Source organism: Oncorhynchus mykiss, chromosome 4 (genome assembly GCF_013265735.2).
Source record: "Oncorhynchus mykiss isolate Arlee chromosome 4, USDA_OmykA_1.1, whole genome shotgun sequence".
Classification (NCBI taxonomy): domain Eukaryota; kingdom Metazoa; phylum Chordata; class Actinopteri; order Salmoniformes; family Salmonidae; genus Oncorhynchus; species Oncorhynchus mykiss.
The window spans coordinates 27,318,149-27,334,363 of record NC_048568.1 but is presented as its reverse complement, the minus strand read 5'-3'; the positions used below and the strand labels follow the sequence as shown (position 1 = coordinate 27,334,363).

Below are 16,215 nucleotides of genomic sequence, written 5' to 3'. Positions count from 1 at the left end.
AGTGTGTCAGTGTAGAGAGTGTGTCAGTGTAGAGAGTGTGTCAGTGTAGAGAGTCTGTCAGTGTAGAGAGTGTGTCGGTGTAGAGAGAGTGTCAGTGTAGAGAGAGTGTCAGTGTAGAGAGTGTGTCAGTGTAGAGAGTGTGTCAGTGTAGAGAGTGTGTCAGTGTAGAGAGTGTGTCAGTGTAGAGAGATTGGCAGTGTAGAGAGTGTGTCAGTGCAGAGAATGTGTCAGTGTAGAGAGAGTGGCAGTGTAGAGAGTGTGTCGGTGTAGAGAGTGTGTCGTTGTAGAGAGAGTGTGTCAGTGAAGAGAGTGTGTCGGTGTAGAGAGAGTGTCAGTGTAGAGAGAGTGTCAGTGTAGAGAGTGTGTCAGTGTAGAGAGTGTGTCAGTGTAGATAGTGTGTTGGTGTAGAGAGTGTGTCGTTGTAGAGAGTGTGTCAGTGTAGAGAGTGTGTCGGTGTAGAGAGTGTGTCGGTGTAGAGAGTGTGTCAGTGTAGAGAGAGTGTGTCAGTTTAGAGAGTGTGTCGGTGTAGAGAGTGTGTCAGGGTAGAGAGTGTGTCAGTGCAGAGAGTGTGTCGGTGTAGAGAGAATGTCAGTGTAGAGAGTGTCAGTGTAGAGAGTGTGTCAGTGTAGAGAAAGTGGCAGTGTAGAGAGTGTGTCAGTGTAGAGAGTGTGTCAGTGTAGATAGTGTGTCAGTGTAGAGAGTGTGTCAGTGTAGAGAGAGTGTCAGTGTAGAGAGTGTGTCAGTGTAGAGAGTGTGTCAGTGTAGATAGTGTGTTGGTGTAGAGAGTGTGTCGTTGTAGAGAGTGTGTCAGTGTAGAGAGTGTGTCGGTGTAGAGAGTGTGTCGGTGTAGAGAGTGTGTCAGTGTAGAGAGAGTGTGTCAGTTTAGAGAGTGTGTCGGTGTAGAGAGTGTGTCAGGGTAGAGAGTGTGTCAGTGCAGAGAGTGTGTCGGTGTAGAGAGAATGTCAGTGTAGAGAGTGTCAGTGTAGAGAGTGTGTCAGTGTAGAGAAAGTGGCAGTGTAGAGAGTGTGTCAGTGTAGAGAGTGTGTCAGTGTAGATAGTGTGTCAGTGTAGAGAGTGTGTCAGTGTAGAGAGTGTGTCAGTGTAGAGAGAGTGTGTGTAGAGTGTGTCAGTGGAGAGAGAGTGTGTCAGTGTAGAGAGTCTGTCAGTGCAGAGAGTGTGTCGGTGTAGAGAGAATGTCAGTGTAGAGAGTGTCAGTGTAGAGAGTGTGTCAGTGGAGAGAGTATGTCAGTGTAGAGATTGTGTCAGTGTAGAGAAAGTGGCAGTGTAGAGAGTGTGTCAGTGTAGAGAGTGTGTCAGTGTAGAGAGAGTGGCAGTGTAGAGAGTCTGTCAGTGTAGAGAGTGTGTCAGTATAGAGAGAGTGTCAGTATAGAGAGAGTGTCAGTATAGAGAGTGTCAGTGTAGAGAGTGTGTCAGTGTAGAGAGTGTGTCATTAAAGAGAGTCTGTCAGTGTAGAGAGTGTGTCAGTGTAGAGAGTGTGTCGGTGTAGAGAGTGTGTCGGTGTAGAGAGAATGTCAGTGTAGAGAGTGTCAGTGTAGAGAGTGTGTCAGTGGAGAGAGTCTGTCAGTGTAGAGAGTGTGTCAGTGTAGAGAAAGTGGCAGTGTAGAGAGTGTGTCAGTGTAGAGAGTGTGTCAGTGTAGAGAGTGTGTCAGTATAGAGAGTCTGTCCGTGTAGAGATTGTGTCAGTATAGAGAGAGTGTCAGTATAGAGAGAGTGTCAGTATAGAGAGTGTCAGTGTAGAGAGTGTGTCAGTGTAGAGAGTGTGTCATTAAAGAGAGTCTGTCAGTGTAGAGAGTGTGTCAGTGTAGAGAGTGTGTCGGTGTAGAGAGTGTGTCAGTGTAGAGAGTGTGTCAGTGTAGAGAGTCTGTCAGTGTAGAGAGTCTGTCAGTGTAGAGAGTGTGTTAGTGTATAGAGAGTGTCAGTGTAGAGAGAGTTTCAGTGTAGAGAGTGTGTCAGTGTAGAGAGTGTGTGTAGAGAGTGTGTCAGTGTAGAGAATGTGTCATTGTAGAGAGAGTGTGTGTAGAGAGTGTGTCAGTGTAGATAGAGTGTCGGTGTAGAGAGAGTGTGTCAGTGTAGAGAGTGTGTCAGTGTAGAGAGTGTGTCAGTGTAGAGAGAGTGTGTCAGTGTAGAGAGAGTGTGTCAGTGTAGAGTCTGTCCGTGTAGAGATAGTGTCAGTGTAGAGAGAGTGTCAGTGTAGAGAGTGTCAGTGTAGACAGTGTGTCAGTGTAGAGAGTGTGTGTCAGTGTAGAGAGTCTGTCAGTGTACAGAGTGTGTCAGTGTATAGAGAGTGTCAGTGTAGAGAGTGTGTCAGTGTAGAGAGTGTGTCAGTGTAGAGAGTGTGTCAGTGTAGAGAAAGTGGCAGTGTAGAGAGTGTGTCAGTGTAGAGAGTGTGTCAGTGTAGATAGTGTGTCAGTGTAGAGAGTGTGTCAGTGTAGAGAGTGTGTCAGTGTAGAGAGAGTGTGTGTAGAGTGTGTCAGTGGAGAGAGAGTGTTTCAGTGTAGAGAGTCTGTCAGTGCAGAGAGTGTGTCGGTGTAGAGAGAATGTCAGTGTAGAGAGTGTCAGTGTAGAGAGTGTGTCAGTGGAGAGAGTCTGTCAGTGTAGAGAGTGTGTCAGTGTAGAGAAAGTGGCAGTGTAGAGAGTGTGTCAGTGTAGAGAGTGTGTCAGTGTAGAGAGAGTGGCAGTGTAGAGAGTGTGTCAGTGTAGAGAGTGTGTCAGTATAGAGAGTCTGTCCGTGTAGAGATTGTGTCAGTATAGAGAGAGTGTCAGTATAGAGAGAGTGTCAGTATAGAGAGTGTCAGTGTAGAGAGTGTGTCAGTGTAGAGAGTGTGTCATTAAAGAGAGTCTGTCAGTGTAGAGAGTGTGTCGGTGTAGAGAGAGTGTCAGTGTAGAGAGAGTGTCAGTGTAGAGAGTGTGTCAGTGTAGAGAGTCTGTCAGTGTAGAGAGTGTGTCAGTGTAGAGAGTGTGTCAGTGTAGAGAGATTGGCAGTGTAGAGAGTGTGTCAGTGCAGAGAGTGTGTCAGTGTAGAGAGAGTGGCAGTGTAGAGAGTGTGTCGGTGTAGAGAGTGTGTCGGTGTAGAGAGTGTGTCGGTGTAGAGAGTGTGTCGGTGTAGAGAGTGTGTCGGTGTAGAGAGTGTGTCAGTGTAGAGAGTGTGTCAGTGTAGAGAGTGTGTCGGTGTAGAGAGTGTGTCAGTGTAGAGAGAGTGTGTCAGTGTAGAGAGTGTGTCGGTGTAGAGAGAGTGTCAGTGTAGAGAGAGTGTCAGTGTAGAGAGTGTGTCAGTGTAGAGAGTGTGTCAGTGTAGATAGTGTGTTGGTGTAGAGAGTGTGTCGTTGTAGAGAGTGTTTCAGTGTAGAGAGTGTGTTGGTGTAGAGAGTGTTTCAGTGTAGAGATTGTGTCAGTGTAGAGAGTGTGTCGGTGTAGAGTGTGTCAGTGTAGAGAGAGTGTGTCAGTGTAGAGAGTGTGTCGGTGTAGAGAGTGTGTCGGTGTAGAGAGTGTGTTAGTGTAGAGAGTGTGTCGGTGTAGAGAGTGTGTCAGTGTAGAGAGTCTGTCAGTGTAGAGAGTGTGTCAGTGTAAAGAGTGTGTATAGAGAGTGTGTCAGTGTAGAGAGAGTGTCGGTGTAGAGAGAGTGTGTCAGTGTAGAGAGTGTGTCAGTGTAGAGAGTGTGTCAGTGTAGAGAGAGTGTGTCAGTGTAGAGAGAGTGTGTCAGTGTAGAGAGAGTGTCAGTGTAGAGAGTGTGTCATTGTAGAGAGAGTGTGTCAGTTTAGAGGGGGTGTGTCAGTGTAGAGAGAGTGTGTGTAGAGAGGGTGTCAGTGTAGAGAGAGTGTCAGTGTAGAGAGTGTGTCAGTGTAGAGAGAGTGTGTGTAGAGAGTGTGTCAGTGTAGAGAGAGTGTGTGAGAGTGTGTGTCAGTGTAGAGAGAGTGTGTGTAGAGAGGGTGTCAGTGTAGAGAGAGTGTCAGTGTAGAGTGTGTGTCAGTGTAGAGAGTGTGTCAGTGTAGAGAGTGTGTCAGTGTAGAGAGTGTGTCAGTGTAGAGAGTGTGTCAGTGTAGAAACTGTGTCAGTGTAGAGAGAGTGTGTGTAGAGAGTGTGTCAGTGTAGAGAGTGTGTGTGAGAGTGTGTGTCAGTGTAGAGAGAGTGTGTGTAGAGAGGGTGTCAGTGTAGAGAGAGTGTCAGTGTAGAGTGTGTGTCAGTGTAGAGAGTGTGTCAGTGTAGAGAGTGTGTCATTGTAGAGAGTGTGTCAGTGTAGAGAGTGTGTCAGTGTAGAAACTGTGTCAGTGTAGAGAGAGTGTGTGTAGAGAGTGTGTCGGTGTAGAGAGTGTGTCGGTGTAGAGAGTGTGTCGGTGTAGAGAGTGTGTCGGTGTAGAGAGTGTGTCGGTGTAGAGAGTGTGTCAGTGTAGAGAGTGTGTCAGTGTAGAGAGAGTGTGTCAGTGTAGAGAGAGTGTGTCAGTGTAGAGAGTGTGTCGGTGTAGAGAGAGTGTCAGTGTAGAGAGAGTGTCAGTGTAGAGAGTGTGTTGGTGTAGAGAGTGTGTCGTTGTAGAGAGTGTTTCAGTGTAGAGAGTGTGTTGGTGTAGAGAGTGTTTCAGTGTAGAGAGTGTGTCAGTGTAGAGAGTGTGTCGGTGTAGAGTGTGTCAGTGTAGAGAGAGTGTGTCAGTGTAGAGAGTGTGTCGGTGTAGAGAGTGTGTCGGTGTAGAGAGTGTGTCAGTGTAGAGAGTGTGTCGGTGTAGAGAGTGTGTCAGTGTAGAGAGTCTGTCAGTGTAGAGAGTGTGTCAGTGTAAAGAGTGTGTGTAGAGAGTGTGTCAGTGTAGAGAGAGTGTCGGTGTAGAGAGAGTGTGTCAGTGTAGAGAGTGTGTCAGTGTAGAGAGTGTGTCAGTGTAGAGAGAGTGTGTCAGTGTAGAGAGAGTGTGTCAGTGTAGAGAGAGTGTCAGTGTAGAGAGTGTGTCATTGTAGAGAGAGTGTGTCAGTGTAGAGGGGGTGTGTCAGTGTAGAGAGAGTGTGTGTAGAGAGGGTGTCAGTGTAGAGAGAGTGTCAGTGTAGAGAGTGTGTCAGTGTAGAGAGAGTGTGTGTAGAGAGTGTGTCAGTGTAGAGAGAGTGTGTGAGAGTGTGTGTCAGTGTAGAGAGAGTGTGTGTAGAGAGGGTGTCAGTGTAGAGAGAGTGTGTGTAGAGAGGGTGTCAGTGTAGAGAGTGTGTCAATGTAGAGAGTGTGTCAGTGTAGAGAGTCTGTTCGTGTAGAGATTGTGTCAGTGTAGAGATTGTGTCAGTGTAAAGAGTCTGTCAGTGTAGAGAGTGTGTCAGTGTATAGAGAGTGTCAGTGTAGAGAGAGTGTCAGTGTAGAGTGTGTCAGTGTAGAGAGTGTGTCAGTGTAGAGAGTGTGTCAGTGTAGAGAGAGTGCGTGTAGAGAGTGTGTCAGTGTAGAGAGTGTGTCAGTGTATAGAGAGTGTCAGTGTAGAGAGTGTGTCAGTGTAGAGAGTGTGTCAGTGTAGAGAGTGTGTCAGTGTAGAGAGAATGTCAGTGTAGAGAGAGTGGCAGTGTAGAGAGTCTGTCAGTGTAGAGAGTGTGTCAGTGTAGAGAGTGTGTCAGTGTAGAGAGTCTGTTCGTGTAGAGATTGTGTCAGTGTAGAGAGTGTGTCAGTGTAGATAGAGTGTATGTAGAGAGAGTGTGTCAGTGTAGAGAGAGTGTGTCAGTTTCGAGAGAGTGTGTCAGTGTAGAGAGTGTGTCAGTTTAGAGAGAGTGTGTCAGTGTAGAGAGTGTGTCAGTGTAGAGAGAGTGTGTCAGTGTATAGAGAGTTTGTCAGTGTAGAGAGAGTGTGTCAGTTTAGAAAGTGTGTGTGTAGAGACAGTGTGTCAGTGTAGAGAGAGTGTCAGTGTAGAGAGAGTATCAGTGTAGAGAGTGTGTCAGTGTAGAGAGTGTGTCAGTGTAGAAAGTGTGTGTGTAGAGAGAGTGTTTCAGTGTAGAAAGTGTGTGTTTAGAGAGAGTGTGTCAGTGTAGAGAGAGTGTGTCAGTGTAGAGAGAGTGTGTCAGTGTAGAAAGTGTGTGTGTAGAGTGTGTCAGTGTAGAGAGAGTGTGTCAGTATAGAGAGTGTGTGTGTAGAGAGAGTGTGTCAGTGTAGAGGGAGTGTGTCAGTGTAGAGAGTGTGTCGGTGTAGAGAGAGTGTGTCAGTGTAGAGAGAGTTTGTCAGTGTAGAAAGTGTGTGTGTAGAGAGTGTTTCAGTGTAGAAAGTGTGTGTGTAGAGAGAGTGTGTCAGTGTAGAGGGAGTGTGTCAGTGTAGAGAGTGTGTCAGTGTAGAGAGAGTGTGTCAGTGTAGAGAGAGTGTGTCAGTGTAGAGAGAGTATGTCAGTGTAGAAAGTGTGTGTGTAGAGAGAGTGTGTCAGTGTAGAGAGAGTGTGTCAGTGTATAAAGTGTGTGTGTAGAGAGAGTGTGTCAGTGTAGAGAGAGTGTGTCAGTGTAGAGAGAGTGTGTCAGTGTAGAAAGTGTGTGTGTAGAAAGAGTCTGTCAGTGTAGAGGGAGTGTGTCAGTGTAGAGAGGGTGTGTCAGTGTAGAGAGAGTGTGTCAGTGTAGAAAGTGTGTGTGTAGAGAGTGTGAATTAAACCACAGGATTAGCTGGTTGGTAGTGGATCAATCTGATCAGACAAGCCCTGATACTGCAGCAGGCAGCATTGTGGTGTTTCCATCTCCTACCTTGTGCTGGTTACAAAGAACCATGACAAAGATATTTATAACTAACCCAAGATAGTTCATCTGTGTCATTTACAGTTGGAGCAAATGAAGCATAGTGGGCAGAACAAGCAAGGAGGTGGGCAAAGCCAAACATGAGCTCACAAGATCCTATTGGCACGTTTTAGCATGTATTTGCATATTTCCGTTAGGGAACGACTCCTCTGTGAAGTGCGCCTGTGCTCGTACTCAGATTTGACCTTGTACTCCTTCTAAACAACTGCATTTTTTAACCTTTTGCAAAGCGTCAACTCTATAAAACTTAGTGCATTGTGTTCGTAACAGAATCTAGTTTTGGGAACAGAGAAATCTATTGAGTTTAGATGTTTCAACAATCAGACAATTAGCATAATGTCAGCCCAGTTTCCATCCTCTCCCACTACCCCTGACTGGACTTCCTCTCAGTACCACATCTCTTCCTATATATGACATTTTCCTGAGTCAGACAAGTTGTTTTCAGACACGTGTGAAGTTTCACATGTACTTTTTTGAGTGTTTTTCCCTCATTTTTGGTCTCCTACCCAGGGACCAACCTGCTCAGCTTCAGAGGCAAACCAACAGTGTGATGCAGGATGCTATCTTTCTGGAATAAATGTGCCAAAACTAGCAACGGGGAAAAAGCCAGTGAATGCAAAGGCCAGGGTAACATAACCAAAGGTAGGGAAAATTGCAGGAAAGAGAGAGGCATTTTATTTTGTCGTAAAAAAAAAATGTACTAAAAGATTTTGTCGTTGCATCCATTGACAATTCATTTGCATTTAAAAATGATTTCCTTGCAATATTTTGTTTTGTTATCAAGACTTTGGGGTTTATGTTTTGCTATCAATATCATTCTTTCTTTTGCAGTATTAAGAATGTTGTTCTGAACTTCAGAGGTTTTGCTTGATATTAATGGCACGAACAACTCACCTCTTAGAGGATTGCACCACATAATAACACTGTGACTCTATTAAAGGTGTTTAAAGCAGCAATCCTTCATTGGATCGTTAACATTAAGTGTGTTCCCCGCCCCTGTTCCGGTAAAAAGCTGAGAGATGGGCTGGAGAACTGTAACCACTCTCAAATCCACTGACTACCATGGATGCAATGACTGACCATCCACAATATCAAAATCATAGTTTTCATGTTTTTAGACTATAGAGTGTTTGTTTACATGTATTTTGTTTACAAACATTGGAGAAAATGTGGAGTTTTCTTACATGTGAAACTGCAAATGAAATGTTCACTTTCAAGTGTGGGTGGAATTGCAAGTTCATATGTGAAAAACAATCACATGAAAAAAATGTATTTTGCAGGATCACATGCAAGAAAACTCCACATGTGAAAATATCACTTATTCTTGCATGTGATCCTGCAAAATAGATTTTTTCATGTGATTGATATTCACATGTGAACTTGCAATTCCACATGTGAAAGTAGGATTTTTTGTATCATACTCTTTCTCTCTTTCTCTCTTTCACGCACACACGCACACACACACACACACGCACACACGCACACACACACACACGCGCGCACACACGCACACACGCACGCACGCACAGATTTGTCCCCAGTTAGTCATGACGTCCTCATACGGAAGGTGTGCAAACAGTTCAATGTCCCCATTGGGCCAGCAAAACAAGAACAGACACACACACACACACACACACACACACACACACACACACACACACACACACACACTCTCTCTCTCTCTCTGTCTCTCTCTCTCTCTAACACACACACACACATATGCAGTCTCAAGTTAAGGTGTGTATGAAATATTAGGTTCTGTGTCCCCGAGCTAGGCGCCAGAGCAGTTGAATCATAAGTAAGCAGTAAGCAGTAAGCAGTATGCAGTAGGCAGTAAGCAGTAAGCAGTAAGCAGTAAGCAGTAAGCAGTAAGCAGTAGGCAGTAAGCAGTAAGCAGTAAGCAGTAAGCAGTAGGCAGTAAGCAGTAAGCAGTAGGCAGTAAGCAGTAAGCAGTATGCAGTAGGCAGTAGGCAGTAAGCAGTAAGCAGTAAGCAGTAGGCAGTAAGCAGTAAGCAGTAAGCAGTAGGCAGTAAGCAGTAGGCAGTAGGCAGTAAGCAGTAAGCAGTAAGCAGTATGCAGTAAGCAGTAAGCAGTAAGCAGTAGGCAGTAAGCAATAAGCAGTAAGCAGTAAGCAGTAAGCAGTAAGCAGTAAGCAGTAGGCAGTAGGCAGTAAGCAATAAGCAGTAAGCAATAGGCAGTAGGCAGTAGGCAGTAAGCAGTAAGCAGTAAGCAGTAAGCAGTAAGCAGTAGGCAGTAAGCAGTAAGCAGTAAGCAATAAGCAGTAAGCAGTAAGCAGTAGGCAGTAGGCAGTAAGCAGTAAGCAGTAAGCAGTAAGCAGTAGGCAGTAAGCAGTAAGCAGTAAGCAGTAGGAAGTAAGCAGTAAGCAGTAAGCAGTAGGCAGTAAGCAGTAAGCAGTAAGCAGTAAGCAGTAGGCAGTAGGCAGTAAGCAGTAAGCAGTAAGCAGTAAGCAGTAAGCAGTAGGCAGTAGGCAGTAAGCAATAAGCAGTAAGCAGTAGGCAGTAAGCAGTAAGCAGTAAGCAGTAAGCAGTAGGCAGTAGGCAGTAAGCAGTAAGCAGTAAGCAGTAGGCAGTAAGCAGTAAGCAGTAAGCAGTAAGCAGTAGGCAGTAGGCAGTAGGCAGTAGGCAGTAAGCAGTAAGCAGTAAGCAGTAGGCAGTAAGCAGTAGGCAGTAGGCAGTAGGCAGTAAGCAGTAAGCAGTAGGCAGTAAGCAGTAAGCAGTAAGCAGTAAGCAGTAAGCAGTAGGCAGTAGGCAGTAAGCAGTAAGCAGTAGGCAGTAGGCAGTAGGCAGTAGGCAGTAGGCAGTAGGCAGTAAGCAGTAAGCAGTAGGCAGTAAGCAGTAAGCAGTAGGCAGTAAGCAGTAGGCAGTAGGCAGTAAGCAGTAAGCAGTAGGCAGTAAGCAGTAAGCAGTAAGCAGTAGGCAGTAAGCAGTAGGCAGTAAGCAGTAAGCAGTAAGCAGTATGCAGTATGCAGTAGGCAGTAAGCAGTAGGCAGTAGGCAGTAAGCAGTAAGCAGTAAGCAGTAGGCAGTAAGCAGTAAGCAGTAAGCAGTAGGCAGTAGGCAGTAAGCAGTAAGCAATAAGCAGTAGGCAGTAGGCAGTAAGCAGTAAGCAGTAAGCAGTAGGCAGTAGGCAGTAAGCAGTAAGCAGTTAGCAGTAGGCAGTAGGCAGTAGGCAGTAGGCAGTAAGCAGTAAGCAGTAAGCAGTAGGCAGTAGGCAGTAAGCAGTAAGCAGTAGGCAGTAAGCAGTAAGCAGTAAGCAGGAAGCAGTAAGCAGTAGGCAGTAAGCAGTAAGCAGTAAGCAGTAGGAAGTAAGCAGTAAGCAGTAAGCAGTAGGCAGTAAGCAGTAAGCAGTAAGCAGTAGGCAGTAGGCAGTAGGCAGTAAGCAGTAAGCAGTAGGCAGTAGGCAGTAGGCAGTAAGCAGTAGGCAGTAGGCAGTAAGCAGTAAGCAGTAAGCAGTAAGCAGTAGGCAGTAAGCAGTAAGCAGTAGGCAGTAAGCAGTAAGCAGTAAGCAGTAGGCAGTAAGCAGTGAGCAGTAAGCAGTAAGCAGTAGGCAGTAAGCAGTAAGCAGTAAGCAGTAAGCAGTATGCAGTAGGCAGTAAGCAGTAAGCAATAGGCAGTAAGCAGTAAGCAGTAGGCAGTAGGCAGTAAGCAGTAAGCAGTAAGCAGTAAGCAGTAGGCAGTAGGCAGTAAGCAGTAGGCAGTAAGCAGTAGGCAGTAAGCAGTAAGCAGTAGGCAGTAAGCAGTAGGCAGTAGGCAGTAAGCAGTAAGCAATAGGCAGTAAGCAGTAAGCAGTAAGCAGTAGGCAGTAGGAAGTAGGCAGTAGGCAGTAAGCAGTAAGCAGTAAGCAGTATGCAGTAGGCAGTAGGCAGTAAGCAGTAAGCAGTAAGCAGTAGGCAGTAAGCAGTAGGCAGTAGGCAGTAAGCAGTAAGCAGTAGGCAGTAAGCATTAGGCAGTAGGCAGTAAGCAGTAAGCAGTAAGCAGTAAGCAGTAGGCAGTAGGCAGTAAGCAGTAAGCAGTAGGCAGTAAGCAGTAAGCAGTAGGCAGTAAGCAGTAGGCAGTAGGCAGTAAGCAGTAAGCAGTAGGCAGTAGGCAGTAGGCAGTAAGCAGTAAGCAGTAGGCAGTAAGCAGTAAGCAGTAAGCAGTAGGCAGTAAGCAGTAGGCTGTAGGCAGTAAGCAGTAAGCAGTATGCAGTAAGCAGTAAGCAGTAAGCAGTAAGCAGTAGGCAGTAGGCAGTAGGCAGTAGGCAGTAGGCAGTAAGCAGTAGGCAGTAGGCAGTAGGCAGTAAGCAGTAAGCAGTAGGCAGTAAGCAGTAAGCAGTAAGCAGTAAGCAGTAGGCAGTAGGCAGTAAGCAGTAAGCAGTAAGCAGTAAACAGTAAACAGTAGGCAGTAGGCAGTAGGCAGTAGGCAGTAGGCAGTAGGCAGTAAGCAGTAGGCAGTAGGCAGTAGGCAGTAGGCAGTAGGCAGTAGGCAGTAAGCAGTAGGCAGTAAGCAATAGGCAATAGGCAATAGGCAATAGGCAGTAAGCAGTAGGCAGTAGGCAGTAGGCAGTAGGCAGTAAGCAGTAGGCAGTAGGCAGTAGGCAGTAGGCAGTAGGCAGTAGGCAGTAGGCAGTAAGCAGTAAGCAGTAGGCAGTAAGCAGTAAGCAGTAAGCAGTAGGCAGTAAGCAGTAAGCAGTAAGCAATAGGCAGTAGGCAGTAGGCAGTAAGCAGTAGGCAGTAGGCAGTAGGCAGTAAGCAGTAAGCAGTAGGCAGTAAGCAGTAAGCAGTAAGCAGTAAGCAAGTAGGCAGTAGGCAGTAGGCAGTAGGCAGTAAGCAGTAAGCAGTAAGCAGTAGGCAGTAGGCAGTAGGCAGTAAGCAGTAAGCAGTAGGCAGTAGGCAGTAGGCAGTAGGCAGTAGGCAGTAAGCAGTAAGCAATAGGCAATAGGCAATAGGCAGTAGGCAGTAGGCAGTAGGCAGTAGGCAGTAGGCAGTAAGCAGTAGGCAGTAGGCAGTAGGCAGTAGGCAGTAGGCAGTAGGCAGTAGGCAGTAAGCAGTAGGCAGTAGGCAGTAGGCAGTAAGCATTAAGCAGTAAGCAGTAGGCAGTAGGCAGTAGGCAGTAAGCAGTAAGCAGTAGGCAGTAAGCAGTAAGCAGTAGGCAGTAGGCAGTAGGCAGTAGGCAGTAGGCAGTAGGCAGTAGGCAGTAGGCAGTAAGCAGTAAGCAGTAGGCAGTAGGCAGTAGGCAGTAAGCAGTAGGCAGTAGGCAGTAGGCAGTAGGCAGTAGGCAGTAGGCAGTAGGCAGTAAGCAGTAGGCAGTAGGCAGTAAGCAGTAAGCAGTAGGCAGTAGGCAGTAAGCAGTAAGCAGTAGGCAGTAGGCAGTAAGCAGTAGGCTGTAGGCAGTAAGCAGTAAGCAGTAAGCAGTATGCAGTAAGCAGTAAGCAGTAAGCAGTAGGCAGTAGGCAGTAGGCAGTAGGCAGTAGGCAGTAGGCAGTAAGCAGTAAGCAGTAAGCAGTAGGCAGTAGGCAGTAAGCAGTAAGCAGTAAGCAGTAAGCAGTAAGCAGTAGGCAGTAGGCAGTAGGCAGTAGGCAGTAGGCAGTAGGCAGTAGGCAGTAAGCAGTAGGCAGTAGGCAGTAAGCAGTAGGCAGTAGGCAGTAGGCAGTAAGCAGTAAGCAGTAGGCAGTAGGCAGTAGGCAGTAGGCAGTAAGCAGTAAGCAGTAGGCAGTAGGCAGTAGGCAGTAGGCAGTAAGCAGTAAGCAGTAAGCAGTAAGCAGTAGGCAGTAGGCAGTAGGCAGTAGGCAGTAGGCAGTAGGCAGTAAGCAGTAGGCAGTAAGCAGTAGGCAGTAGGCAGTAGGCAGTAGGCAGTAGGCAGTAGGCAGTAAGCAGTAAGCAGTAGGCAGTAAGCAGTAAGCAGTAAGCAATAGGCAATAGGCAGTAGGCAGTAAGCAGTAAGCAGTAAGCAGTAAGCAGTAGGCAGTAGGCAGTAAGCAGTAGGCAGTAAGCAGTAAGCAGTAAGCAGTAAGCAGTAGGCAGTAGGCAGTAGGCAGTAGGCAGTAAGCAGTAAGCAGTAGGCAGTAGGCAGTAGGCAGTAAGCAGTAAGCAGTAGGCAGTAGGCAGTAAGCAGTAAGCAGTAAGCAGTAGGCAGTAGGCAGTAGGCAGTAGGCAGTAAGCAGTAGGCAGTAGGCAGTAGGCAGTAAGCAGTAAGCAGTAAGCAGTAGGCAGTAAGCAGTAAGCAGTAGGCAGTAAGCAGTAAGCAGTAGGCAGTAAGCAGTAGGCAGTAAGCAGTAGGCAGTAAGCAGTAAGCAGTAGGCAGTAAGCAGTAGGCAGTAAGCAGTAGGCAGTAAGCAGTAAGCAGTAAGCAGTAGGCAGTAAGCAGTAGGCAGTAAGCAGTAAGCAGTAGGCAGTAAGCAGTATGCAGTAAGCAGGCATCGTGATGAGAAGGGCTTTCAGCACAAAGTAAAACTCTAGAAGAAGTCAGAGACCACAGATCCGTCCTATAAAGAGCTGGGAGAGCCTGCTTACATGCAGCATGAATGACAGGAGTTACTCCTGGCTCCCACAAACCAAACTGTTTGGGAACATGAAACATTGAGTTCCACCTGGAAACAGTTAGCCGGGAAAATTCTACCTGGGTGGACACCTGTAAACTAGGAAACTCCTACAGATTGTTAATGAACATGATATACAGCAGATGAAGGAAGCCATCCTGAAGACTGTTGGAGAGGTTGTACTCTGATCCTGAGCATCAGATGGGGTTCTTTAGACAGCTCAAGAAAGATTTACTGTATCCATGATTCCTGTGCATCCATTTGACTGTGTGTAATAAACTCCAGTAAGAATCTACTGGAGTTGCAATATCCGTGCAAACAACAGCAGTCTGTTTCATCAACAGCAGTCTGTTTCATCAACAGCAGTCTGTTTCATCAACAGCAGTCTGTTTCAACAACAGCAGTCTGTTTCATCAACAGCAGTCTGTTTCATCAACAGCAGTCTGTTTCATCAACAGCAGTCTGTTTCAACAACAGCAGTCTGTTTCAACAACAGCAGTCTGTTTCAACAACAGCAGTCTGTTTCATCAACAGCAGTCTGTTTCATCAACAGCAGTCTGTTTTATCAACAGCAGTCTGTTTCATCAACAGCAGTCTGTTTCATCAACAGCAGTCTGTTTCAACAACAGCAGTCTGTTTCAACAACAGCAGTCTGTTTCATCAACAGCAGTCTGTTTCAACAACAGCAGTCTGTTTCATCAACAGCAGTCTGTTTCAACAACAGCAGTCTGTTTCATCAACAGCAGTCTGTTTCATCAACAGCAGTCTGTTTCAACAACAGCAGTCTGTTTCAACAACAGCAGTCTGTTTCATCAACAGCAGTCTGTTTCATCAACAGCAGTCTGTTTCAACAACAGCAGTCTGTTTCAACAACAGCAGTCTGTTTCATCAACAGCAGTCTGTTTCATCAACAGCAGTCTGTTTCAACAACAGCAGTCTGTTTCATCAACAGCAGTCTTACTGGCATTGTTTGTGATCATGATGAATTCAGTTATGTTTTCTTTATGAGTATATAAATGAGATTGTTTTCTATGCTGAATCATTATCAACTAAACCCTCACACACTCCTTTCCAAGGACTCCAGTGCCTATCTGTCTGTTGACCAGGGTTAGACTGGAACTTTTATATCGATGTTTTAATCCTTCACTAAATGCTTTATTCCATTTACTGGGCCTGATGTTGGACATGGAGCGTGTTATGCTGTCATCTCAATAACAATTGCATTTTCAACACTATCAAAAGGAAGTATACGCAAATCTTTTCTTTCCACTCTGTTTTTTCCTGTCCTGTTTAATTTGAGCATACTGGTACGTATTTGCTTTGTTTTGTTTGGGTAAATGCAGTCAATAAGAAGACAGAAAAAGAACCCTTCCTCGTCTTGTTTTCATGTCATTGACCAGTTGAGCCCCTACACCTCCTCCTTTTGAATATTTACCAACATGAAGTATTTTCTTCCGTGCGTGCGTAGCCGAAAAGCCCCTGCGGCCGCGGAACGTGAAGCTGACGTCAGTGGACAAGGGCCTGAGGGTGAGCTGGGAACCTCCCAACCAGCTGGACGGTCGCCCGGTGGACCGCTACACCATCAGCTACGGAAAGTCCATGAGGACACTGCGCTTCATCAAGGTGGACAAGGACAGACGCTCCGAGGTACTGGAGGATGTAGGTAAGACATTGAACAAAAGAGAGAGAGAGAGAGAGAGAGAGAGAAATAAAGTGGGACTGAAGGAGAGTGGGAGAGATAAAATGAGAGAAAGTGAGGAAGAGTAAGAAGGAATGTTAGGGGGTGAGCATGACAGGACTGGTGGTGGCAGAAAGAGATGGAGTGAGAGAAAGAGAAATGAGGGAGAGAAAAAGAGAGGGAGGGAGGGAGAGAGAGAGAGTGAGAGAAAGAGGAATGAGGGAGAGAAAAAGAGAGAGGGAGGGAGGGAGAGAGAGAGAGTGAGAGAAAGAGGAATGAGGGAGAGAAAATGAGAGAGGGAGTGAGGGAGTGAGAGAAAGAGGAATGAGGGAGAGAAAAAGAGAGAGGGAGGGAGGGAGGGAGAGAGAGAGAGAGTGAGAGAAAGGAATGAGGGAGAGAAAAAGAGAGAGGGAGGGAGGGAGAGAGAGAGGGAGTGAGAGAAAGAGGAATGGGGGAGAGAAAAAGAGAGAGGGAGGGAGGGAGAGAGAGAGAGAGTGAGAGAAAGAGGAATCAGGGAGAGAAAAATAGAGAGGGAGGGAGGGAGAGAGAGAAAGAGAGAGAGTGAGAGAAAGAGGGATGGAGGGAGAGAAAGAAAGAGAGAGGGATAAAGGGAGAGAAAGAGAGAGAGGGAGAGGAAGAGAGAGAGGGATAGAGGTAGAGAAAGAGAGAGAGTGAGGGAAAGAGGGATGAGGGAGAGAAAGAGAGAGAGGGAGGGAGAGAGAGAGAGGATTGGCCTAAACTACGGAGTGTGTTTCAGAGCCCGGAGTCCTGCACTTTCTGAAGATGAGTGCCGAGAACGAGGAGGGGATCAGCAAACCTGTCTACAGAGCAGAGACGCCAGGAGGTGAGGGGGGGGGGGGGGGCAGCCTGGGGACCGTTACATCTTCAACAGGAGGGGCCAGGGCTCTCACACCAAAGCCTTCAGTGTGGCCGTGCCTCGTGGCACCAGTAAGCACATCTACTGTGTGTGTGTGTGTGCGTGCGTGTGTGTGTGTTCCACTGTTAACCAGAAGGTCAGAGATGCGTTTCAACACACATTGTTAATGTGCACTTTATACTAGCAGTGCTTTTAAACAGTCACAACATACCCCGACTAAAACATGGCAGCCCCAGACTGTAGTTATTGGAGGTTTTTAGGGCATTTAGGACCAAAACCCAACTGAAGGCCTGATGTTTTCCAACAGTATGAAAGCAGTTCACCCGCCCTTTGTCACATTTCCATTTTCCTCTGAGCTTGGAGCTTGGCATCACAGGGCTATACTT

At 46.6% G+C, this 16,215-nt stretch overlaps 1 protein-coding gene across 1 annotated transcript in view; it reads left to right on the top strand.

Moving 5' to 3' along the window:
* LOC110521062 (fibronectin type III domain-containing protein 1) overlaps positions 1-16,215 on the top strand; it is a 123,932-nt gene that overhangs the window by 54,348 nt on the left and 53,369 nt on the right. The window contains exons 2-3 of the mRNA XM_036975466.1: positions 14,743-14,937; positions 15,710-15,796. Coding sequence (XP_036831361.1) covers positions 14,743-14,937; positions 15,710-15,796 — 282 coding nt within the window. The remainder of the gene's footprint in view (positions 1-14,742; positions 14,938-15,709; positions 15,797-16,215) is intronic.